The sequence below is a fragment of the Nilaparvata lugens genome, chromosome 11 (assembly GCF_014356525.2).
Source record: "Nilaparvata lugens isolate BPH chromosome 11, ASM1435652v1, whole genome shotgun sequence".
Lineage (NCBI taxonomy): Eukaryota > Metazoa > Arthropoda > Insecta > Hemiptera > Delphacidae > Nilaparvata > Nilaparvata lugens.
In genome coordinates, this window is record NC_052514.1 from 30,314,838 (window position 1) to 30,339,863 (window position 25,026).

The window sequence follows — 25,026 nt, forward strand, 5'->3', positions numbered from 1 at the left end:
CTAGGTAGATAAATAGGTAGGCCTAACCCTTGTGCCCTTATTTATAGCCGTAGCATGGGATCACTGATATTTTTTTATAAAACTGCTAAGCTATACCACGGAATAAACATACCGTAGTGCTTCTCTACTCTGTGGCTATACCAATATAAGATTACCTAATATTTCGTTTCTTTGAGGGTGATGCCCACATAAAAAATCTTGTCTTGTGCGTGCATAAAACTGAAACAATGATGGCGATAGATGGAGTTAAACTACAATGTTCAAGGGCCAAGCCACATGAGGCGTTTTCCAGACGTGTCGGCAAGGAAGAATGCTCTCCTATCAGAAATAACCTAATCGGAGATTCCTGCCCTGCCGGCTCGTTTGAAAACGCCAGATGAGGCTTGGCCCTTATGTGCACTCTGCACCGGAAAAAGATTTCCAAACTCATAGCTTCTCAAAAGTAGTCACCACTTGTCCAACGGGAGTACCAGGCACATGACTCTAATATTATCATAGAGTAAAGATACCGGTACTGTTAGATACCTATTTAATTGTCTCTGCTATAGAGATGACTTATCAGTGCGAGCACGAAGCCAACCACTTATCAATAAATCTTATTGTTTCGAATAATGCTACATTTTTATACGCATCACCAGCATAAACAAATTATTTCGTTTTCAATTATTGAGCTTGGGTTATCCCCTATTGATAGGAACCTAAACTAATATATCCTCGAAGTTTTCAACGACATTTAAAATCCCTTCTTCAACTAACTTATTCCTCACACACACAGACTCATACATTTTGTTGTATCTATAGAATTTTATCAACCTCAATCTCTGAGGTTTATGTTTTGAAGAATTTTATATAGCCTGCTGTCTATGATATTGTAAAATAAATAAATACTCTTGAATATTATTTTGCGAAAATATTTTGGCTTTACCAATAAATCTTTCACTACATGTCACTAAATCCAGATAATACCGTATTATTTATCGCACTTCTTGAAATGAAAGATGATAATGTACCAATAAAAAATATATACATATACTTTGAATAAAATAATCCAAGTAGGCCTATGTAATAAGCTTTTTTCATATTGTAAATGTTTTTTAATGATCAATAAATACCTCTGACATGGGATACATGACAGAGAAAAAATAAAATAAATAGGTAGGTGCATACTTACTGAGAGACTAGGATGGTTAATTGAAAAATACATACAAGAGACTTAATTGAAATTTTTCCGTTTAATTTTCTTATATAAATCATCTCTAATAATTCATCACATCATGGGGATAGAATTTTTCGGGATGAAACCACCAAGTTTTTAAAACATTTAAAATGTCATCTACCACAAAGACAATGGATTTTTGAGTGGCATACATCAGATTCTAAAAGATGACACATGCAAAAAACAGTACAACAAACAGGTGTATCAGTCAATTTTGTCTTCAGCTTTCATAAACACTAACATTTGTTCAAGAAACCCCAATTTTTATTCTAGGGTACGATTAGTAGGTACAGTAAGAAGTAGTATAATCTTAATTCAATCTGCAGTGTAAAAATGACAACTGACGCATTCAGACACTACGCTTTTCTCAAATTCAGATCATGCTGATCTACTAACTTTCTTGAGAAATGTGTTTTTGATTTACAATATTTCCACTTCAATCAAAATGTGTAGAAAATATCTCTCATCTTGATTTTTAAATCTTATTGGTAGCAGTGAGTGAACTGAACTTTTATCATGAGTTATGGTACTGTACATCAAAGGAGTATTTTCACAATTCAGGGATAAGGAGGTTCTTTGTTCACAATGTATCATGAATTACAGTTCAGAACTATAACATTCACTAATTACATACGGTACTGCCTCATTTACACATAAATAGTCATATTGTAAATAATATATTTTGCACTGAGAAAACAAATAATTCATACAACTAAAAACCGAAGAATTCACAAGTACAAATAATACACACACACACATAAGTAAAGTATCACTGTTAAACAAATTTGATTGCTGGAGAAAAATTATTTACAACCAAAACCAAAGTGGTATTGTAAATATGGGAAACTGAAATAACAAGATGTGATGAATAAATAAGTAATAAAATATTTTATTGGAACTGAAACATTCTCTCAAATAAAAAATATATTCTTTTTACTTTCTACATTGAGAATTGTTGTTTCATTGCACAATTATACGCTTGAGCTATATCAAAGCACTTTCGCGATTTTGAAGACTATGATTTATAATTTTGATAAAACATTTATATAAATGGTATGCATGTTTCATGGTTCTTTTTTATTTATCATTTACTTATGTACTTTATAAAAGGATGGAACACTTGAAATATTTTAAATAATTTATGTGAAAAAGAAAAAACAGTAAAATAAACTAATTATTATTGATGAATTACTGTAGTAGCATATATAAAGAAGCCTTTTATCATGTCGTATGTCAAGTTTCAGTACAAAATTTTGTGAGCACACATAAAATAAAAAAATATATTAAATGAATAATCTTATAATTAAAAATAGTTATTAAAATATAACCCCTAACTACTTTAGAACATGCACAAAGTTCACCATTGAATCAATAAAATACAAATAAAAATTTTGTTCAATCACAATTAGTTTAAATAAGTTTTAAGATATTTTAATTATTATCATCTATGCTTATATAGAATTGTCAAACCAATATCACAATAATATCATAATTGTTTTGGAATAATATGTAATGTTACATGTGAAAATCGACAATCTGAATCACAATCATATAAGAAATTTAGTCGTATTTGGATAAAAGTGAATTTAAATTGATAGTATCAACAAATTGATAATTTTACAAGAAAGATTCAAGACAAAATAAAAATAAAACCCAATCTAAATAACTAAATTTTAACTACAAAAATTCACTTAAAATATTATGAGGAATAGTGAGAAAATTGTTAGAAAAATGTTTCATTTGTCAATTAATAAATGGAAAGTAAATTTATCAAAATTTAAAACAATTTGCGCTCTTCTAGAAAAATACTAATTCTGGCAGTGTTGAGAAAATCCGAATAGCCTATACAGAATAATTCGTTTCGAATATTCGCAATTTGAAAATATCACTTTAATAAAATATAGTACTGTAGTTCAGTATCCAGATGTCTTTTGCACTAGTAGGCAAATTTATCCGTAGTTTCCGCATCACTAAATTCTAAAATAACTTATGTGCTTGAGAACCAGTACTTTATCCTCAATAATTTTGAGTTATCAAATTTTTCATTAATTTGAGTATTTTGTAAGTTTGCAGAAACATAACATCATTCTTTTTAGTTGTTATAAATGAGAATTGCTTTAGTAGGCTATAGGTTATTCTTTATTACCAGAACATAATATTTACAACTTTTCACTGAAGAGATAGGAAAGCAAATGAAACAACTATAGGTATCGATTATTGGTAAGTAAATTATACTCTTGTAAATAACTAAATTTACTAAAAAAAGACAATGGGCGATATTAATGAAAATGAGAATTATATGTAAGCTATTGTACGTAACAATATAAGTGGCACATTAGTTTTAATAATAAAACATTGTATATAAGTTAGCATACATTCAAATTTCCTTACTATTTCATAAATTTTGATTTTCATTCCTACATGCTGAAGATATTTATCTAGGACAGTACTTAATTAAATAGACAGCTACTACTTTCTGTGCTAGAACATTATTTTCAAATAATCTATGTTATTGCTTTACAATATATGAAAATATAAAATCTAATATCGCTAACTGATACAGTATCGTAATACTATAAACTGTATGGGAAAAAACTATCAAACTTTGAAAATGAAAGACTGTACAAAATAAATTTGTATGAACATTACATTTTTTTATGTTGTTCAGTTGGAAAAAGTGAAACAATTAATGCAATAAGTAAGAGGATCATCCAAGCTTCCACGATTTTGAATTAGTAACACTGTCTAAAATTTGATATAAATTTAAGAATAAGGAAAGTTTAATTTGGAATGGTTTCTACAGTTCTTACCGTTTTCTAATCAATAGAATATGGCATTATAATGCTCATACAAAGCATGAAAAATCACAATATTGCCAGAAATGAAAATACACAACAAAGATCGCATTCTAATAGTAATATTATACTAAAAAGTTAATATGCAATAAACTATTGTGGAAAGCTAAGAGAATGAGCAAAATATTGGTAAATAGCAAATTTAGTCTTTTTCAGTTAATTATCAATTGTCATGGGTTTCAAAATAAAAAAGTAACTATTCAATAGTCTCAAGTTGATTAAAATAAAAAGCTATAGAAGGTACAATATTATAAATTTTGTTCAATTTTTTTTGTTCAATTAATTGTACTTTAAATCAAGTATTTTGAAAATACTGAAAACAATGAGTGCGATTTTATTTTGAGAGCAATTTGAGCAAAAGTTTCAAAATAATCACTGAAAACTTAAAGTAATTGAAATAGAGAAACATCTCTATGCAACTAGTCTTTTGTGCATGATTTAATTAATATTAAATTTTAAAAATGAAGTAAATACATTATATCAATCATTTTCACCAATCCACACTCACACAACTACAGATAATAGAACACATTCATCAATATTATATTTTCAGGATAAAATTATTTTCTATCTAGCCTATTTATAACGGTTGACAATCAACCATCAACATTATTGGAATTGTTTTTTCATACGTGATCTAATCACAAAGTTTTTGTCAATTATAATCAATATCACATCAACTCTACGTGGCTTCTTTTTTAAAACAATCTGAATGGGAAATTCCTTCAAGTGACCATGAAAACAATATAAAATCATCTTTGAAACTAACATCTAAGGGACAACTTACGTGAATAATAAAACAGCTAGTAGTTGTGACAAATATACATAGATACAAATCTATAATAAATGAATGAATAGAAAATAAACTATATTATATAATAAATAAACGATTATATAAAAACTACAATTTCACAACCATCTTAATAGAGTATCATACATTTTTCAACAGAATGAGCCTTGTATGACAAATAAATAATCAATTTAACCCTTTGAATGTTCCTATTGCAACTTTTGTTCTTTTACTTGACCTGCATCATGGCGGTTTTTATTGTTCTTGACTTTTTCACTTGTGGACATATACCTATGTATACCACGCCATGAACAGAGACACATTATTATTAATGAAGATAAGCCTCGAGTGGTTCTTTAATATGAGGACAGCCTAGAATGAAAATAACTGTAGAACAATATAGTATTCTGCTCCAGGGTGAATTTTATTGGAAACTAAATTTCCATCGTATGTTTCAAGATCTCTACACAATTTCTAAATGACAAAAGCGTACATTTCTATAGTCTAATACTTGTGCGTCAGTTAAATAATTATACAAAATGGCAGATCTTGCCAGAGTTCAAACCATTAACCAACAGTATAGTAGCAAGCTAGATACAAAACACAAATCACTGTTTTGCATGTACATTTACTACAATCTGTACAGAGAGTACAGATTCTGTCTATCTGGGAACAACTCTTCCAAGGAATTTCCAATTCAGAATATTTACAGCTCACAAACATTAAAATCGACTATTTATAATCTACTACACCAAATAATATATTGTATATAATTATTACACAAGACAATTATTTATATAAATATTTTCAATGATTCAACAACAATAATAGCATTCAATCTCAATAAACTCAACAAAACCATTGTAATATACAATATATACTTTTCAACTTATAATAATATTGGACTTCTAAAATTTGGTCAAAAGATATTTGTGACTTGAACTGGTTACTAGAAGAAAGTCTAGAGTTGAGCTTTACAATGGGGAAGGAGAAAGTAATAAGTTAGGATAAAATTTGTAATTAATAAAAAATAGAGTGTCAAGGATTAAGGATCTATTCTTTTCTCTTAATGGTCAATATTTTAGCACATAAATATAACTTGAAAATAACACCTTCGAATCGCCTTGGTGTAAAAGCATCATCAGACTTTGATGACATACAGACTATGAATTAAAAAATCATTTCCTCGTTCAAATTATATTAAGTTTTAATAATGATTCTACAGGGAGAGGTCTTTAGATTGCACTGAATCTCATATGATTTAGTGCTTATGCGAAGAGATTAAAAAAAACTAAATCAAAATCTTCAATTTAAATTTTCTATGAATGATGATTTGGACTGAATCATTAATTTAGAATGGAATACTTTATAATTCATCAGCTTCTACAAAATGGATTTAAACGTTCAGCATTTATAGCTGATTTCAGTATTTGAACGTTTTAAAATTGTGAAACTTTCAGAAGTTTAGATTTAGACATCTACAATGAAGCAGCTCTAAAGCCATAGATTCCAATGAATTTCTGCTCTGCTGGATATTTTATGAGTGAACACTCTAATAAGAACCAATGGTATTTTTTTCAGCCCAGTAGAGTAGAAATTCATTGGAAAGCAGGGCTTAAGTTAGCATTTCTATCGATGTGAACGCTCTAGTTTATAATAATAAGAAATCTTGAATCCGATAAACAGTTTTTGTACAAAATGAAGATGGAAAAGTTCAACTTTCCCATTTGATATTTCAAATTACTCCTGACACATTTACTTGAGTAGATTACTACATCCACATTTGTCTTTGAAAGATTCTTGTGCGAGGGAAATGAAATGGAATTATGAAAAAATACCCGACCTACCCGGGAGTCGGGACAACCATCCTACTAGTGATTTCAATAATATTAGAGTCAAATAATAATGAAAAGGTCCATCAAGAATTAAAAATAAGATGTGTCCAATACTACTCAAATAATATTAACTTGAGAGAGAATAATAATTGAATATTAACTTGAGCTAGTGTTTTTATTGGTGTAGGAGCCCTACCTGTGCTGACGTCACCAGAATGCACTATGGCATTGTTTACGGAGGTAGTGATAGTACGCGTCTCGTAGCTTTGACTCCGAAAATTTGAAACGGTATATAGGAAAGGTATGGTTCACGGAGTGATATTACTACTTTAAAAAAAAACATAGGCCTACGCTCCAGAGTTCCTAGATTGTAGCTCTTGAGAGAGTACTATTTTGAATGAGTAGAATAGACGAAATTGATGAATAATCCTAATTAGGGGAGCTTCTGGAAAGAGTTTGACAGACTTAATTCATCACTCTTATTAAATTAATCAGAAATTCAGAAAATGTTTGACGGACAAATCAGAAGTTCAATAGTATCCTTCCCCAATCAACTCCACTCAATATGAGCTGTCTTACTTGATTTAGCTTATAGCTAGCTAATAGCTCACGAAGTGATTTCCATACGATCACGTAGGATTCTCATTGCTTGATGGTCTGCCAGATTCTGTATACTTTGGAAAGTCTACAGTCTCAATCAAGTCGTCCACCTGCAATACAATAGAAAACAATTATTGTACATAATATAATAGCGTTGAATACAATCAGACAAACAATACCTATATAACAAATAATGAACATTGTTAAATATTTGTGATTGTCGGCAGGTAGAAATAGTTTATTGCTTTCAATTGTTCTCCGAGCGCTTTTCGCCTGCACACCTCCATCGGAATCGATTGACACTAACGGTCAGGTTTTTGACTGTCCAGTCTAGAACATGCGGTGATACATTACGGTAGAGGCTGGCCTTTTATTAAGATTTTTAACGATAAATCAATTCCTGGAATCATGTTCCATAGAATCACTCTTTCTCTACCCTAGATTTTGACATTTCTTAGAAGAAGAGAGCATCAATACCTCTCAAGAGTGTCAAATTGAGGACGCTCATTAATTGAAAAATAGGATCAACTCATACTACAGCTCACTACTTGGTTCACCAAGAAGATTGATGAAGACATGGAAGAGTTAAGTAAAAAGTAACACTTATTTTTCTACATGATGAGTAGAAGTCTCCATTAAAGATCTCCGTGATAAGACAGTTATTTCTGCCTCAATAACTGTCTTATCACGATCTTTCATGATAAAGAATTATAGTTGGTTTTCAATTATTGCAGAACAGAACCTTCACTTTCATTCCTATTAAATGACCTCTGAAAAATGCCTTGCCGTAATACCGTAAAGAAAATATAGCTATATTTTCTCAATGGTATAGGCCGTGAGTTATAACAAGAACCACAATCCCTCAAACGGTAAAAGAGCAGCTGGCGTGATAGGGATGTAGGGGATGAGTTCCGATGGGAACGTCCTTCTATCACAAATCATCCGCGCTCTCTCTCTCTCTTTTGGTAGAGAGTTAGTGGGAAGAATACTTCGAATATTCTTTCCAAAGAATGGACATCGATATGTCCAAAGCTCCGCCAATTTATGTAGATGCATAACAATATTATCTATTTTATCTATAGTTATTACAAATTGTTTTTTTTCATATTATATACAGCTCAATAATTATTTTCTCAATTTATATTTTGTAAATTCAACCATAATTTTGTTGTATTGTAAGCTATTGTATATAAGTGTATAATCCAGTATATATTGTAATCTACATAAAGTACTCAATCAATCAATCTCCTCTCTATCTCTCTCTCTCTCTCTCTCTCTCTGCATGCATACGGTCAGAGTAGGAAATGTTCGAATAACTTCTTCCTAACTGTAGCTTGAATCCAGGCATTCAACCCCATTGAGACTATGCTTTCACAACAGACAATACAACAACCCGGATCCGAAGCGAGGTAGCTGGCAGCCGAGAAGGAACTGACCAAACTGACCACCAGAAGTATCTCTGATTGGTTCTCGTGGCATTCAATTCAACACGCTTTTGTGCAATCGGGCCTCAATATCATAATTTATTAAGGCTGTGCAAAGGCTACAATGAACATTTAAAAAATGAACTTTCTACTTGCGATATTTTTCAAAGTTTTTCGATTTGTATATCATCAAGCTATCAAAATGAAAATGTTTTCTCAGGAAAACATTTTTTCCGATCATTACTTTTTGAGATATGAGCGCCTAAAGTTTAAATTTTTGGGACAGAACATTTCAAATTCGGTAAGAGATAAATTCATGAAATTCAGAGGATAGATACTTCATGGTATTGTTGATCTAGTAAAACAAAAATTTTCTGAAAATATCAATTTTTAAGATAGTTATTCAATTACTAAAAATAACCAAAAATAACTTTTAGTTGAGTTATTTTTGGTAAATTGAATAACTTTTTCAAAAACTGATATTTTAAAATTTTTTTGGTTTACTAGATGAACAATACCATGAAGAATTCATCCTCTAAATCTCATGGATTTATCTTTTACCGAATTTGAATTGTTCTGTCCCAAAAATTCAAACTTCAGGCGCTCATATCTCAAAAAGTAATGATCGAAAAAAAATGTTTTCCTGAGAAAACTTTTTCATTTTGATAGCTTGATGATATACAAATCGAAAAACTTTGAAAAATATCACGAGTAGAAAGTTTATTTTTAGCCTTTGCACAGCCTTACTGGCAAACATTTATAAACAATCAAATTGAATGAAAATGACGTTGAACCAGTGACACTGACCTTGAAGGAGGGATACAGCCCGACCTGGTTGGTGCGCAGGTTGCGGCCCATGCTGTAGCCATCCCAGTGGTTGCCGAACACCCCCAACGTGTCGCCCTCCTCCACGTCCAGCTGGTCGGCCCCCCTGGCCTTGTGCCCCCTCACCGCCCGCTGCCTGTGCGCCTGCTGCCCCCCAAAGTAGTAGATGTCGTCCAGCGACGCGAACCGATCCGAAGCGTCAACATGCAGTGACTGCATTATCTCGTACGCCACCCTGCAGACAATACCACCATATTTACACCCAGTTGCACAAAGATCTGTTAAGACACGATTTTCATGTTTTTTACAACGACGTGCATTCAAGTAAATAAGAAATTTTGAAATGTTTAACAAATATATATAATACAGAGGCTCCACGAAAGGTGTAACAGCCTAAGGCATAGGTTCTACATAAAATTTGTTCAAAAAAATATCCAATAAAATTTTCTTATATCGACAATAGTTTTCAATATAAATCGCTGTTTTGATATTTTTTGAAAAACGTCAATAACTAGAAAACTATTAGTCCTATAAGATACATATAATTTGCTCATTTGTTCGATTTTTTTGAACTTTTTATAAGCGCTCAAAGTTAAACAAAAGCCAAATTTCAAACTGTTTGAAAACTCAAAAAAAGTTTAAAAACGTCAGAAAAGGACCAAATTGTAGGATCTTATTGGATATTTCTTCCTCTTTCCAACCATACCCTTTGAAATTATTTTCGATCGATTAAAGTAAAATCGATTTTGACTGCTAGTTATTGACGTTTTTCAAACACATTGAAAAATCGATATATCTTGAAAACAAAGGTACAATACAATACAATACAAAGTAATAAGATAATTTTACAAGACATTTTTTGTTGCAAATTTCATGTAGAATCTATAGTCTTCGTTACATCTTTCGTGGGACATTCTGTATATCAATGAAATTTATTACCGTGCTGTTTGCATCTACCCATTTATACAACTTCCAACGTTACACTCACCACTTTTATATGAATAGATTAAATATATAAGTTAATTTATCGATATGTTATGTTATGTTTTTTGAAGGGACGGATTCAAGGATCCGAAGGTTCAAAGAACCTCACTCGTCAACTGAAGCTTATTGTGTTTGGGCAAACCAATACCTGTGTCCTTTACAAGATGCAGGAGTTTTTCCCTGTATCTCATTCATCACCTGGTTGCTTGCAGCCACACAGAGCCTTTCTCCTTGCCCCTAGTCTCTCGCAATCCAGTATGACTTGGCAGTCTCTTCAGACTGATTACAAAGCCTACACATCTGACTTTCATTTCTGAGTCCAATCGTGTGGAGATGTTTCTTGAAGTGGCCATGACCAGCTCTCAGATCAATCAACTGCTTGACCTGACCTCTACCCAACCTCACCAGTCAGATGGTGAAGTAAGAGCTTGCGTCTGCTAGCAGTCTTTTGCCAAGTGCTTGACCAATGTGATCTTACCATTGCTGGTGATGTAAGTCCCCGGACCATTTACTTATTGTGTGAAAGGCAGTTGTTTCACTTATGCCACAGATTGACTCTGGACTAAAGAATGGCATACTGGAACCCCGCTTAGCAAGCCCATCTACCACCTATGCCTACATGGCCAGGTACCCAACCAAGATGCACAGGTCGATACATCGATATGAGTTAGATTTAAATTACTGATATCGAAGAAGACTGTCTTGAGCTCTGCAGTCTTTGTAAACTTGTAAAATAAATAATATTTTTAAATTGTGAATATGGTAGTAGTAGGCCAACCAAATTCCTTATCTTTCACACTAAAACTACAATGCTTTACTGTATAATAATTATTTCAAAAATCCAATGAAAGCTATGTAAATAGAACAAAGGACTTTTGATACCGCAAATATTGACCTAAGAACTAAATAGCAGAAGGAAATTTGAACGAATATTCCTGTACATTGAATATTAACAGTTTATTAACAGCATTTTCTAATAAATCTTTCATCCAAAGCTTCAATTATTGTAATTTACAGGTTAAGCATGCTATGCATATTTGTTTGCTTCAAGTTTTATCATGTGAATTTCAAGTGCCTACTTTTATGTGTTATGCGTTGATAGGATCATTGACTTCCAGTACATGTTGTTATTTATATGGGACATACCTTGGGATCGTCTGATGCCAGATAGACACGGCGTCGGGAAGTCGAGCCGCCGAGAAGTGCCAGCTGGTCGTAGTACTCGACCACTTTCGACATGTACTCGTCGACCGAGTGGAACGCCGCCTCAGTGCCGATCTTGTCTGTGCGCCGAATGTGCACCCTGCAAATTCATTCACTTATCAAACTAGTCAAATATTTAAATACGTTTACAAACCATCCAAGTTGTGCAAGTTTAATTAGAATCTACAATCTTTAATTAATTACAATCTTTCAGTTGTACAAGGAAATACATTTTTCCTACAGTTACCTTGAAAAGTGACCATTCCTGCACTGATTACAGAACGCAAAGAATCACTTTTCCGCTCTAGTGCGCAAAGTATTACTTTGCGTACTCTTAATACTTTGCGCATTATCTTGCAGCCATCCCAATCAGCTGTTGACATTGTTGGCGTGTATTTTGAATGCGAATTTGTTCTATCTATATTTTTTCTGATTTTCAAATAAATAAAAATGAGAACTCATTAAATTATACATTTTGAATATTATTAATTATTCATTATTTCAAATAATGATTGGTTGAAAAATCATTTAGAAATTGAGATTTACTCAAAATTATTCAAATTTTCAAATTAATTGGATTAATTTAATTTTTAATTTGAATAAATTATCGATTATTTATTTTCAATTGGATTATCAAGTTTAAAATAAATTAAAGTTGCTATTAATAACAAAATTATACAGACAAACATTGGATGGATTTCAGCCTTCATTTTACCCATAATCAATTACTTCTCATATTCAATGGTAACTGTAGGAAAAATTTAATGTGAAATACGTGCGCAAAGTTCCTCTGCTGTACTCAAGAAACCATTCCGCCCTCGCCTACGGCTCGTGCGTAAACGTTTCTTTCGGTGCAGCAAACTATCACTTTGCGCACTAGTTGCACAAATAACTATTTTAATTATACAGAGTGTCCCACGACAGGTGTAACACCCGAAGACCATAGAACCTACATGAAACAAGTTGTACAACTTCAATGTACAGGTGTACAATCTTTCAGTTGTACGAGGTGTGGCTATAAAATAACGGGACTGATAATGTAAAACATTTTATACATAATTATTTATTATCACCTTCAATATACACCCCTTCTATATCCCTACAACGCTCTATGTGCGAATTTTCCATTGTTGGAAACACTGCTGGGAGTCATCTTCTGTGAACTCTTTCAGGACTCTTGCCGCTTTCTCTTGAACAGCTTCTACAGATTTAAATCTCTTACCTTTCAATGTAGATTTTACCTTAGGGAAAAGATAAAAGTCACATGATGCTAGGTCTGGTAAGTAAGGTTGATGTTCCTATACTGGGATGCTCTACTTGGTCAGGAACCGCTTAACAGATAACGCGGAATCAGCTGGCGCATTGTCTTGTTGCAAAATCCATGATTTGTCCTTCCACATTTCAGGTCGTTTTTTCTTACTCTTTCACGTAGAATTCGCCTACAGATTCAGCAATAGCACGAATACTTAATCGACGGTCAGACCGAATCAAATTAGCAACTTTTTTTCTATTTTTAGTTGTATTCCCCCTCTCACCACTACTAAATTCAAAAATTCCTAAGGAATCCTGTTCAGAATTAATTGTTTTTTCACGTGATGTGTGTTTTTTTTATCTATACTAGAAAAATATCGAAGTTTTATAGGGTAGAAGTGGTAGGTTTGCATAATTTTGAAAACCCCTTAAAAAATACTCCTTTTTTGAAAATTCGTAGCTCCGGAACCAAAAATGGTAGAATCCTGCGCGACAACTCAATTTATTGGAAATTTTATTATCTTTAATTTTGTAGAGAATAATTTTTCTCCAAAAACTCGAAGTTTCCGAGATTAAATGGAAAAATTAAAAAAAGTCCGAAATTTTAGTGGTTTTGGGGGTGAAGCCACTCTCTGGCTTCGGTGTCAGAAAATTTCAGATTCGAATTCAGCGCCCCAAAATACATATAGAACCGTCGAGAAAAATTCTTTCGGGGCTGTTTGCTGAAAAACGACCATTTGACTGGACTATTATATTTAGTTAATTTTCGAGATAAAAAGATTTCGGTATTTTTGAAAAACGTCAATGACTAGAAAACTGACAGTCAAAATCTAATTTTATTGACATGGTTGGAAAGAGGAAGAATATTCCAATAATATTCATATAATTTGATCCTTTGTTTGCCGTTTTCTAACTTTTTATGAACGATCGAAGTTGAAAAATGTAGATTCGAAGAGTTCAAAGTCAAATTTCAAACTGTTTAAACGCTCATAAAAAGTACAAAAACGTCAAACAAACGAACAAATTATATGAAAGTATTGGAACTTTTTTCCTCTTCCAATCATATCCTTAGAATTAGATTTTGACTGATAGTTTTCTAGTAATTGAGTTTTTTAACAATCGGGCCACTCCCGTGTTTTGGATGGACATGTTAATTCGTCGGTCCCGGCTGTTGGCCTGAAAAGCAGTCGTTGGGTCATGCCAGAGTGCTTAAATTGATCAGTTGCGACCTGATAACTCAGGACACCAGACCTGAGCCAGCCAGGCCACTCGATATTGTAATCATTATTCTCAAATATCGTTATATCTCGAAAACTGGTCGATATTAGAAAATTATTGGCTATTTTTGTTTAGAATCTAAAAACACTAAAATTTAGTGTAGAATCTATAGTCTTCGGATGCTACATATTATGTGGGACACTCTGTACATGTTTGTTTATTTATAAAAGCTACCTGAAGACTCTTATCAGAATAGACAAATAATCATACAAGAAATTAACTGTATTCAAATTGATTTCTACACTGTTGCAGGTTTGATGCCTAGTGAGATCGGACTCCGCATACAACATACAACGTCCGCATAAATCATACAACATAGCTTAGCGAAGTGGAATTTCATCGTGGCTCATTTTAGAAGTGATTTATTTTACAATATATTAGAGAGCCCTACATGTTTATTGCCATAAATACAATTACTAGTCGTTCTGTGAACAGTAGACCTCGCGCAGTTATAAACCACAGTCTCTTCTAATACTATTCATCGCTGTAAATTCTGTCCTGTGGTGTCGTGTCGGTGTAAAAACGACTAATGGCTGTTTGGGTTGGTGTATCGACAATGCTTATCATCTGTTGTTAACAACTACTATCATCAAAAGCTGACCGAGTTCAAAGCAGAGAAAGGTCGGGAGAAAGTACTATGTTACTTGAGTAATCAACTGCATGCGTCATTGCATGCTTTGCATGAATTAATTTATTTTCTATAATTGCATGCGATTAATAATCCACTCGACAGATTCATGATGAATAATTGTATGATTTTTAGGGTAATATTGGCGTTCGAAGGAGACTCCTTTTCCTTTTGTATTATCCTTAAAATGAAACATTTCAAAAAAACTTACATATACGTCGACGCGAAATTCAAAAAGGAACATACCTGTCAAATTTTATGAAAATCTATTACCGCGTTTCGCCTTAAATGCGCAACATAAACATTTAAACAATAAGAGAAATGCAAACCCGTCGACTTGAATCTTAGACCCCATTTCACTCGGTCAATTACATAATGTTACTTTTCCAACCGGGTTCAAATGAATGAGAGGCAGATTTATTCATATTATATGATAAAACTTTGTTTTATTTGATTCTAGAATGTGTTGTGTGGTCTCACCCGACAATGGGTCGCTTGAAGTTCATCCTGGCGGCCGTCTCATTGAGCATGGAGGCGGTGGCCGGCTGCGGCCGGAGGAGGAACTTAAAGAACTGGCCGACCCACCAGACAAAGGGTGCTCCGTGCAGCCGCGAGATGCGGTCGGCCAGATCGGCCGGCACCGACTGCGGCAGGTACGGCGGTCGAGGAGCCACACTGTCGATTATCGGCAACTGCACCACCTGGGTCGAAGCCGTACCTACCAATCACCAAACACAATTTCAAATACCTTTCTAACACAATTTCTAAAACTGTAAATTGTAATTTGTATTTCTGTAATTTCTATTTTTGTAATTTGTAACATACTTAAAAGCTGCGCCGCAAACAAACATAACGCGAGCAGGCGCGAGCTTGGTCAAACCTACAACGCAACGAGTGTTTCAATTGTTAATACAATGAGTACAACTTCAATTTGTCTAAAAAGAGTACTGGTAACGGAGGTAAACAATGTAAGTTTCTGAACTTACTAATTATTGGTATAGTCTCGTTTCATTGTTATTGTAATTCCAAATTCATTCAATGTTATTTATTTATTCTAATGTTAGTTATTTATGATAAAAGGACATAACAATAAAATAATTGGGAAGAGAAAAACAAACGTATAGCCCTTACTTTTCCATTGACGAATTTTGATTGAAAATCTGTCCAAAAAAGGTTATGTTTCGTCAAAACATTCAAACACTATTTGATATAATATTTGGTCCCAAAATAATAAGTAAATACTGTAAACACGCTATTTTTTTTAGTAAATGCAGTATTCAAATTCAAATTTATTCATTAAAAAAGACATATTTACAAAACAATAGTGTAACAATAATAAATATAAAGAATCTCCATGCGTGGATGATTTGTCCGTGTGCAGGGAGGAGTTGAACTAAATCAGACAGTTGAAAAAATACACTTGTTTGAATTAAGGAAATTATTATTATAATTGAACATAGTTTGGAATTGAAAGCAACATATAAAAAATATATAAATTTATAAGATTGCAGTATAAACATACAAATGATAATAATAATAATTTTCATCTCAACGGCGCTCAAGTGTTTCACTCGGCAGTCATAACTTTATTATTTTAATATTGTGTGGGGGAAAAAAGATAAAAACCTAATAATACGGATGAATATGTGAAATAATATGCTGGCATTTTCAAAGGAAATATTCATCTATAATGCGAATTCAGGGGAGCCTCCGAAGCCTCTGCCCCAATGTGGAGCAGCCACCTGCTCACTCTACGCTTGTATACGGCGACGCTATACTCCTCAATGTCAGAGATCTCAATTGGAATATTACGGTAAAGCCAAGCATTAATCATTCTTTAAATACAAATCTCAGTTATAGTTTAGAAATCATCTTTTGATTACAGCTCAGTGCTGTACTGTTTATAACAAAACTGGTTGTTATCTTGTTAGCTACTGAATAGCAATCCTGCTGTTGCAATCCTCTTAGTTAGATTACTATTAGTAATCTAATAGTTGTTATCCTGTAAGCAAACCTCTGGTGTTCCGTTCATGAATGGCGCGTGTTTGTAGAGCGTAAATCTGTACGCACCTTTACATGATGATGTCATCTACATCACCCTAGTCTAATAATTGGGTATCATTCAGCAAAGAAAACTATTCACTGACTTCTCAATTCTTAAAAACATTTTGAATGAAATGAAATAATTCTCTATTAGATTGGCAATTCTTTATTATTCATGCTTTACCGAAAAAAAATGCCCAATTTTTACTTTCCTTGCCCTATTACCATAGGTAAGGAAAGTATTGCTTTCCGAAAAAAATTAAGGTACCCCAATTTCTAAATTTCTATACGTTTCTAGGTCCCCTGAGTCCAAAAAAGTGGTTTTGGCGCGCGCGCGTGTGTGTGTGTATGTGTGGGTGCGTCTGTGTACACGATATCTCATCTCCCAATTAACGGAATGACTTGAAATTTGGAAAGTAAGGTCCTTACAATATAAGGATCCGACACGAACAATTTCAATCAAATGCGATTCAAGATGGCGGCTAAAATGGCGAAAATGTTGTCAAAAACAGGGGTTTTCGCGATTTTCTCAAAAACGGTTCCAACGATTTTGATCAAATTCATACCTGAAATAGTCATCGATAAGCTCTATCAACTGTCACAAGTCTCATATCTGTAAAAATTTCAGGAGCTCCGCCCCAAAGTTTGATTTAAGATTCTCAATTATCAGGCTTCAGATACAATTAAAGCAGAAAATTTCGAGTGGAAAAGATTGAGCATGAGAATCTACATTTAATGTTCAGTAACATTTTTACCTAAAATTAAAAATAAGCTCGAAATTCGAGAAAATGTGATTATCCAATTGCAAACTGTTGGCAACTGTTGATTCTATTAAATGATTCACTATGAAGAGATAGCAGACCTCGTGTGTCTCCAGCGTTATTGCCCTGTCACCAGCTGGCTCAAATCTTTGAATAGTAGACTTGAGATGCGCGGGAACACTAGCGTCAGGTGATCAATTTTCATAACGGTAAGGAAAGTTGTGTGAGTGCGCCACATCAGATTTTTGTACTAGCAGGCAGGCTCGCTACGATCTTATTATCTGAGCAAAGTACGGGTTACCTGCTACTAACTGAATATAATTAAATAAATAAGAGATGGAGAGTTAGCTGACCGGCCAATAGCTGACGGAGGCGCCGGAGGGGTCCAGGCAGGTGTCGCTGACGGGCTGATAGACGTCCTCCCAGCCAGCCCGGTGATAGCGCCATCCTTTCGACTTGAGCACCATGGTGCGTTCGGTGCCATACGCCACCAGCATGCAGTACACTATGTGGTGCAGTTGGCACCCGTAGCCGCAACCCTGTCAATCAATCAATCAATCCATTTATTCCACAAACAAACATAATACAAAATAACTATCAACTATACTATAACTATAATCAATCCATATATTCGTCATTGGAAAAAGGAATTCAAAGACATGTTAGTGACTCTAAGGAAGACACAAAATGACAAAAAAATTATTGAATCCAAAAACAAGAGCAGGGCAATTTGGGGTATAATTAAAAAACTGAGTAAATCCAAGTCAATGATTAAAAAAGGCTCACTAAACTCAAATCAGTTCAACAAATTCTTTACAGAAAACATAGATAAAATTGTAGCTGAAGTTGAAAGTAAAAGTTGCAGTCATAGTGCAATGGACTTTTTGAGAGCTGGTTACTGTGCGCCCACGTCCAGATTTGAATTTGAATTAGTTGAAACAGATAACATAATTAATATACTCAAGAAAATGAAGGGGAGTAATAGTGCAGACGTCTATGACATTAGTCCTAGGATGCTTAAACTCAGTCTTGATTATATTATAGATCCTCTTACACACTTAGTTAATAGTTCAATCCTTGAAGGTGTTTTTCCACAAAGCTTGAAGATGAATAAAGTTCTGCCCATATATAAAAAAGGCTGTAGATCAGATTATAATAACTTTAGACCTATTAACATAACCACTACTGTTTCAAAAGTACTTGAAAAGGCTCTAAATGATCAAATTGTGGATTACTTCGAAAGAAACAATCTTTTCAACAATTCTCAGTTTGGATATAGGACTGGGAGAAATACGGTTAGAGCTGCAATTGATCTATACAGGGATTGTCTGAATTCTTTGGAAAACAAGAAATTTACTCAGACTAAATTGTTTGACCTGTCAAAAGCATTTGACACTGTATCGCACAAATTGTTGCTAGATAAGCTTGCATTTTATGGCTTCCAGGAAAGATCTTTGAGACTGGTAGAATCTTATTTGGGGGATCGATTCCAGAAGGTTGTTTTTGAGGAATCTGAGTCACAGTATCTACCTGTCTCCCATGGCGTGCCTCAGGGTTCTATTTTAGGGCCTATTTTGTTCATCGTCTATATAAATGATCTACCAACAATTGTAAACCCTCCAGCCAAAAGCTATTTGTTTGCGGATGATCTGTGTGTTTTTCTGAGCTTTCCCACAGTAGTTTCATTGAGTCAAGCTTCCCAGGACTTGGCTGATTCGATCGAAAGCTGGTGTAATTCAAATTTATTATGTGTAAACTCTGATAAAGTTCAGAACTTGACTATCAGTTATAATAGAAGACTGACTATGAATGAGGAGAAAGAGGCAAAGTTTCTGGGCTTCACACTTGACACTTGCCTTAGTTGGTCCCAGCATATTGACATTGTTGCTAGCAAGCTGAATAAGGGAGTCTTCTTAATTAGAAAACTGAGGTCATATGTCAGTTTGGATGTTTTAAAGGTGATTTATTATGCTCACATCAATTCTCATCTGTCATATGGCACCATACTTTGGGGTTCCAGAGCTTACAGTGGTAGACTTTTTAGAATACAGAGAAGGCTATCAGACTGATTTGTGGGCTTTCTAAGCGAGCACAGTGTGATGAGCATTTTAAAATTCTGGGAATATTGACTCTACCTTCAATATTTGTTCAACAGAGCCTTATTTATGTTAAGGAGAATTTGGAGAAGTTTGTGGAGCAGGGGGTAGTTCATAGCCATAACACTAGAAATAGGGGTAATTTGACTACTTATCGGTATACCTATTCTAGTACACAAAAAACATTTCTATTTTTATCAATAAAATTGTTTAATTCACTTCCTGAAGATCTTAGAAATATGGAGAATGGAACTTTTAAAATTCATATGAAACGTTTCTTAGCAGCTAACCCTTTAAACAAGATTGAAGATTTTTATACATTAGCTAGGAATATTCGGTTATAAGTTGAAAATCAGGTGACATATTATCATAGGGTACTGATAGTGTAACTTACTGATGTAATATATTTTTATTTTGTATCATGTTGTATATATTTGACACTTGTATTGTATCTGATGACCTCAGATATTGCTGCAATAAAGATTCTATTCTATTCTATACACCCCTTCTATATCCCTACAACGCTCTATGTGCGAATTTTCCATTGTTGGAAACACTGCTGGGAGTCATCTTCTGTGAACTCTTTCAGGACTCTTGCCGCTTTCTCTTGAACAGCTTCTACAGATTTAAATCTCTTACCTTTCAATGTAGATTTTACCTTAGGGAAAAGATAAAAGTCACATGATGCTAGGTCTGGTAAGTAAGGTTGATGTTCCTATACTGGGATGCTCTACTTGGTCAGGAACCGCTTAACAGATAACGCGGAATCAGCTGGCGCATTGTCTTGTTGCAAAATCCATGATTTGTCCTTCCACATTTCAGGTCGTTTTTTCTTACTCTTTCACGTAGAATTCGCCTACAGATTCAGCAATAGCACGAATACTTAATCGACGGTCAGACCGAATCAAATTAGCAACTTTTTTTCTATTTTTAGTTGTATTCCCCCTCTCACCACTACTAAATTCAAAAATTCCTAAGGAATCCTGTTCAGAATTAATTGTTTTTTCACGTGATGTGTGTTTTTTTTATCTATACTAGAAAAATATCGAAGTTTTATAGGGTAGAAGTGGTAGGTTTGCATAATTTTGAAAACCCCTTAAAAAATACTCCTTTTTTGAAAATTCGTAGCTCCGGAACCAAAATGGTAGAATCCTGCGCGACAACTCAATTTATTGGAAATTTTATTATCTTTAATTTTGTAGAGAATAATTTTTCTCCAAAAACTCGAAGTTTCCGAGATTAAATGGAAAAATTAAAAAAAGTCCGAAATTTTAGTGGTTTTGGGGGTGAAGCCACTCTCTGGCTTCGGTGTCAGAAAATTTCAGATTCGAATTCAGCGCCCCAAAATACATATAGAACCGTCGAGAAAATTCTTTCGGGGCTGTTTGCTGAAAAACGACCATTTGACTGGACTATTATATTTAGTTAATTTTCGAGATAAAAAGATTTCGGTATTTTTGAAAAACGTCAATGACTAGAAAACTGACAGTCAAAATCTAATTTTATTGACATGGTTGGAAAGAGGAAGAATTTTCCAATAATATTCATATAATTTGATCCTCTGTTTGCCGTTTTTTAACTTTTTATGAACGATCGAAGTTGAAAAATGTAGATTCGAAGAGTTCAAAGTCAAATTTCAAACTGTTTAAACGCTCATAAAAAGTACAAAAACGTCAAACAAACGAACAAATTATATGAAAGTATTGGAATTTTTTTCCTCTTCCAATCATATCCTTAGAATTAGATTTTGACTGATAGTTTTCTAGTAATTGAGTTTTTTAACAATCGGGCCACTCCCGTGTTTTGGATGGACATGTTAATTCGTCGGTCCCGGCTGTTGGCCTGAAAAGCAGTCGTTGGGTCATGCCAGAGCGCTTAAATTGATCAGTTGCGACATGATAACTCAGGGCACCAGACCTGAGCCAGCCAGGTCACTCGATATTGTAATCATTATTCACAATATCTCGAAAACTACTGGTCGATATTAGAAAATTATTGGCTGTTTTTGTTTAGAATCTAAAAACACTAAAATTTAGTGTAGAATCTATAGTCTTCGGATGCTACATAAATTATGTGGGACACTCTGTACATGTTTGTTTATTTATAAAAGCTACCTGAAGACTCTTCAGAATAGACAAATAATCATACAAGAAATTAACTGTATTCAAATTGATTTCTACACTGTTGCAGGTTTGATGCCTAGTGAGATCGGACTCCGCATACAACATACAACGTCCGCATAAATCATACAACATAGCTTAGCGAAGTGGAATTTCATCGTGGCTCATTTTAGAAGTGATTTATTTTACAATATATTAGAGAGCCCTACATGGTTATTTGCCATAAATACAATTACTAGTCGTTCTGTGAACAGTAGACCTCGCGCAGTTATAAACCACAGTCTCCTCTAATACTATTCATCGCTGTAAATTCTGTCCTGTGGTGTCGTGTCGGTGTAAAAACGACTAATGGCTGTTTGGGTTGGTGTATCGACAATGCTTATCATCTGTTGTTAACAACTACTATCATCAAAAGCTGACCGAGTTCAAAGCAGAGAAAGGTCGGGAGAAAGTACTATGTTACTTGAGTAATCAACTGCATGCGTCATTGCATGCTTTGCATGAATTAATTTATTTTCTATAATTGCATGCGATCAATAATCCACTCGACAGATTCATGATGAATAATTGTATGATTTTTAGGGTAATATTGGCGTTCGAAGGAGACTCCTTTTCCTTTTGTATTATCCTTAAAATGAAACATTTCAAAAAAACTTACATATACGTCGACGCGAAATTCAAAAAGGAACATACCTGTCAAATTTTATGAAAATCTATTACCGCGTTTCGCCTTAAATGCGCAACATAAACATTTAAACAATAAGAGAAATGCAAACCCGTCGACTTGAATCTTAGACCCCATTTCACTCGGTCAATTACATAATGTTACTTTTCCAACCGGGTTCAAATGAATGAGAGGCAGATTTATTCATATTATATGATAAAACTTTGTTTTATTTGATTCTAGAATGTGTTGTGTGGTCTCACCCGACAATGGGTCGCTTGAAGTTCATCCTGGCGGCCGTCTCATTGAGCATGGAGGCGGTGGCCGGCTGCGGCCGGAGGAGGAACTTAAAGAACTGGCCGACCCACCAGACAAAGGGTGCTCCGTGCAGCCGCGAGATGCGGTCGGCCAGATCGGCCGGCACCGACTGCGGCAGGTACGGCGGTCGAGGAGCCACACTGTCGATTATCGGCAACTGCACCACCTGGGTCGAAGCCGTACCTACCAATCACCAAACACAATTTCAAATACCTTTCTAACACAATTTCTAAAACTGTAAATTGTAATTTGTATTTCTGTAATTTCTATTTTTGTAATTTGTAACATACTTAAAAGCTGCGCCGCAAACAAACATAACGCGAGCAGGCGCGAGCTTGGTCAAACCTACAACGCAACGAGTGTTTCAATTGTTAATTACAATGAGTACAACTTCAATTTGTCTAAAAAGAGTACTGGTAACGGAGGTAAACAATGTAAGTTTCTGAACTTACTAATTATTGGTATAGTCTCGTTTCATTGTTATTGTAATTCCAAATCCATTCAATGTTATTTATTTATTCTAATGTTAGTTATTTATGATAAAAGGACATAACAATAAAATAATTGGGAAGAGAAAAACAAACGTATAGCCCTTACTTTTCCATTGACGAATTTTGATTGAAAATCTGTCCAAAAAAGGTTATGTTTCGTCAAAACATTCAAACACTATTTTGATATAATATTTGGTCCCAAAATAATAAGTAAATACTGTAAACACGCTATTTTTTTTAGTAAATGCAGTATTCAAATTCAAATTTATTCATTAAAAAAGACATATTTACAAAACAATAGTGTAACAATAATAAATATAAAGAATCTCCCTGCGTGGATGATTTGTCCGTGTGCAGGGAGGAGTTGAACTAAATCAGACAGTTGAAAAAATACACTTGTTTGAGTTAAGGAAATTATTATTATAATTAAACATAGTTTGGAATTGAAAGCAACATATAAAAAATATATAAATTTATAAGATTGCAGTATAAACATACAAATGATAATAATAATAATTTTCATCTCAACGGCGCTCAAGTGTTTCACTCGGCAGTCATAACTTTATTATTTTAATATTGTGTGGGGGAAAAAAGATAAAAACCTAATAATACGGATGAATATGTGAAATAATATGCTGGCATTTTCAAAGGAAATATTCATCTATAATGCGAATTCAGGGGAGCCTCCGAAGCCTCTGCCCCAATGTGGAGCAGCCACGTGCTCACTCTACGCTTGTATACGGCGACGCTACACTCCTCAATGTCAGAGATCTCAATTGGAATATTACGGTAAAGCCAAGCATTAATCATTCTTTAAATACAAATCTCAGTTATAGTTTAGAAATCATCTTTTGATTACAGCTCAGTGCTGTACTGTTTATAACAAAACTGGTTGTTATCTTGTTAGCTACTGAATAGCAATCCTGCTGTTGCAATCCTCTTAGTTAGATTACTATTAGTAATCTAATAGTTGTTATCCTGTTAGCAAACCTCTGGTGTTCCGTTCATGAATGGCGCGTGTTTGTAGAGCGTAAATCTGTACGCACCTTTACATGATGATGTCATCTACATCACCCTAGTCTAATAATTGGGTATCATTCAGCAAAGAAAACTATTCACTGACTTCTCAATTCTTAAAAACATTTTAAATGAAATGAAATAATTCTCTATTAGATTGGCAATTCTTTATTATTCATGCTTTACCGAAAAAAATGCCCAATTTTTACTTTCCTTGCCCTATTACCATAGGTAAGGAAAGTATTGCTTTCCGATAAAAATTAAGGTACCCCAATTTCTAAATTTCTATACGTTTCAAGGTCCCCTGAGTCCAAAAAAGTGGTTTTCGGGTATTGGTCTGTGTGCGTGCGCGCGCGCGCGCGCGTGTGTGTGTGTATGTGTGTGTGTGTGTGTGTGTGTGTGTGGGTGCGTCTGTGTACACGATATCTCATCTCCCAATTAACGGAATGACTTGAAATTTGGAAAGTAAGGTCCTTACAATATAAGGATCCGACACGAACAATTTCAATCAAATGCGATTCAAGATGGCGGCTAAAATGGCGAAAATGTTGTCAAAAACAGGGGTTTTCGCGATTTTCTCAAAAACGGTTCCAACGATTTTGATCAAATTCATACCTGAAATAGTCA

At 34.0% G+C, this 25,026-nt stretch overlaps 1 protein-coding gene across 1 annotated transcript in view; it reads right to left on the bottom strand.

The window, feature by feature from the left end:
• Positions 1-1,213: 1,213 nt before the first annotated feature.
• Positions 1,214-25,026, bottom strand: part of LOC111060402 (alpha-(1,6)-fucosyltransferase) — a 50,737-nt gene continuing 26,924 nt past the window's right edge. Inside the window, exons 6-12 of the mRNA XM_039437278.1 lie at positions 22,837-23,074; positions 19,550-19,580; positions 18,047-18,232; positions 15,370-15,611; positions 11,672-11,832; positions 9,528-9,823; positions 1,214-7,406 (exon numbers count right to left, since the gene is read on the bottom strand). Coding sequence (XP_039293212.1) covers positions 7,326-7,406; positions 9,528-9,823; positions 11,672-11,832; positions 15,370-15,611; positions 18,047-18,232; positions 19,550-19,580; positions 22,837-23,074 — 1,235 coding nt within the window. The 3' untranslated portion in view covers positions 1,214-7,325. The remainder of the gene's footprint in view (positions 7,407-9,527; positions 9,824-11,671; positions 11,833-15,369; positions 15,612-18,046; positions 18,233-19,549; positions 19,581-22,836; positions 23,075-25,026) is intronic.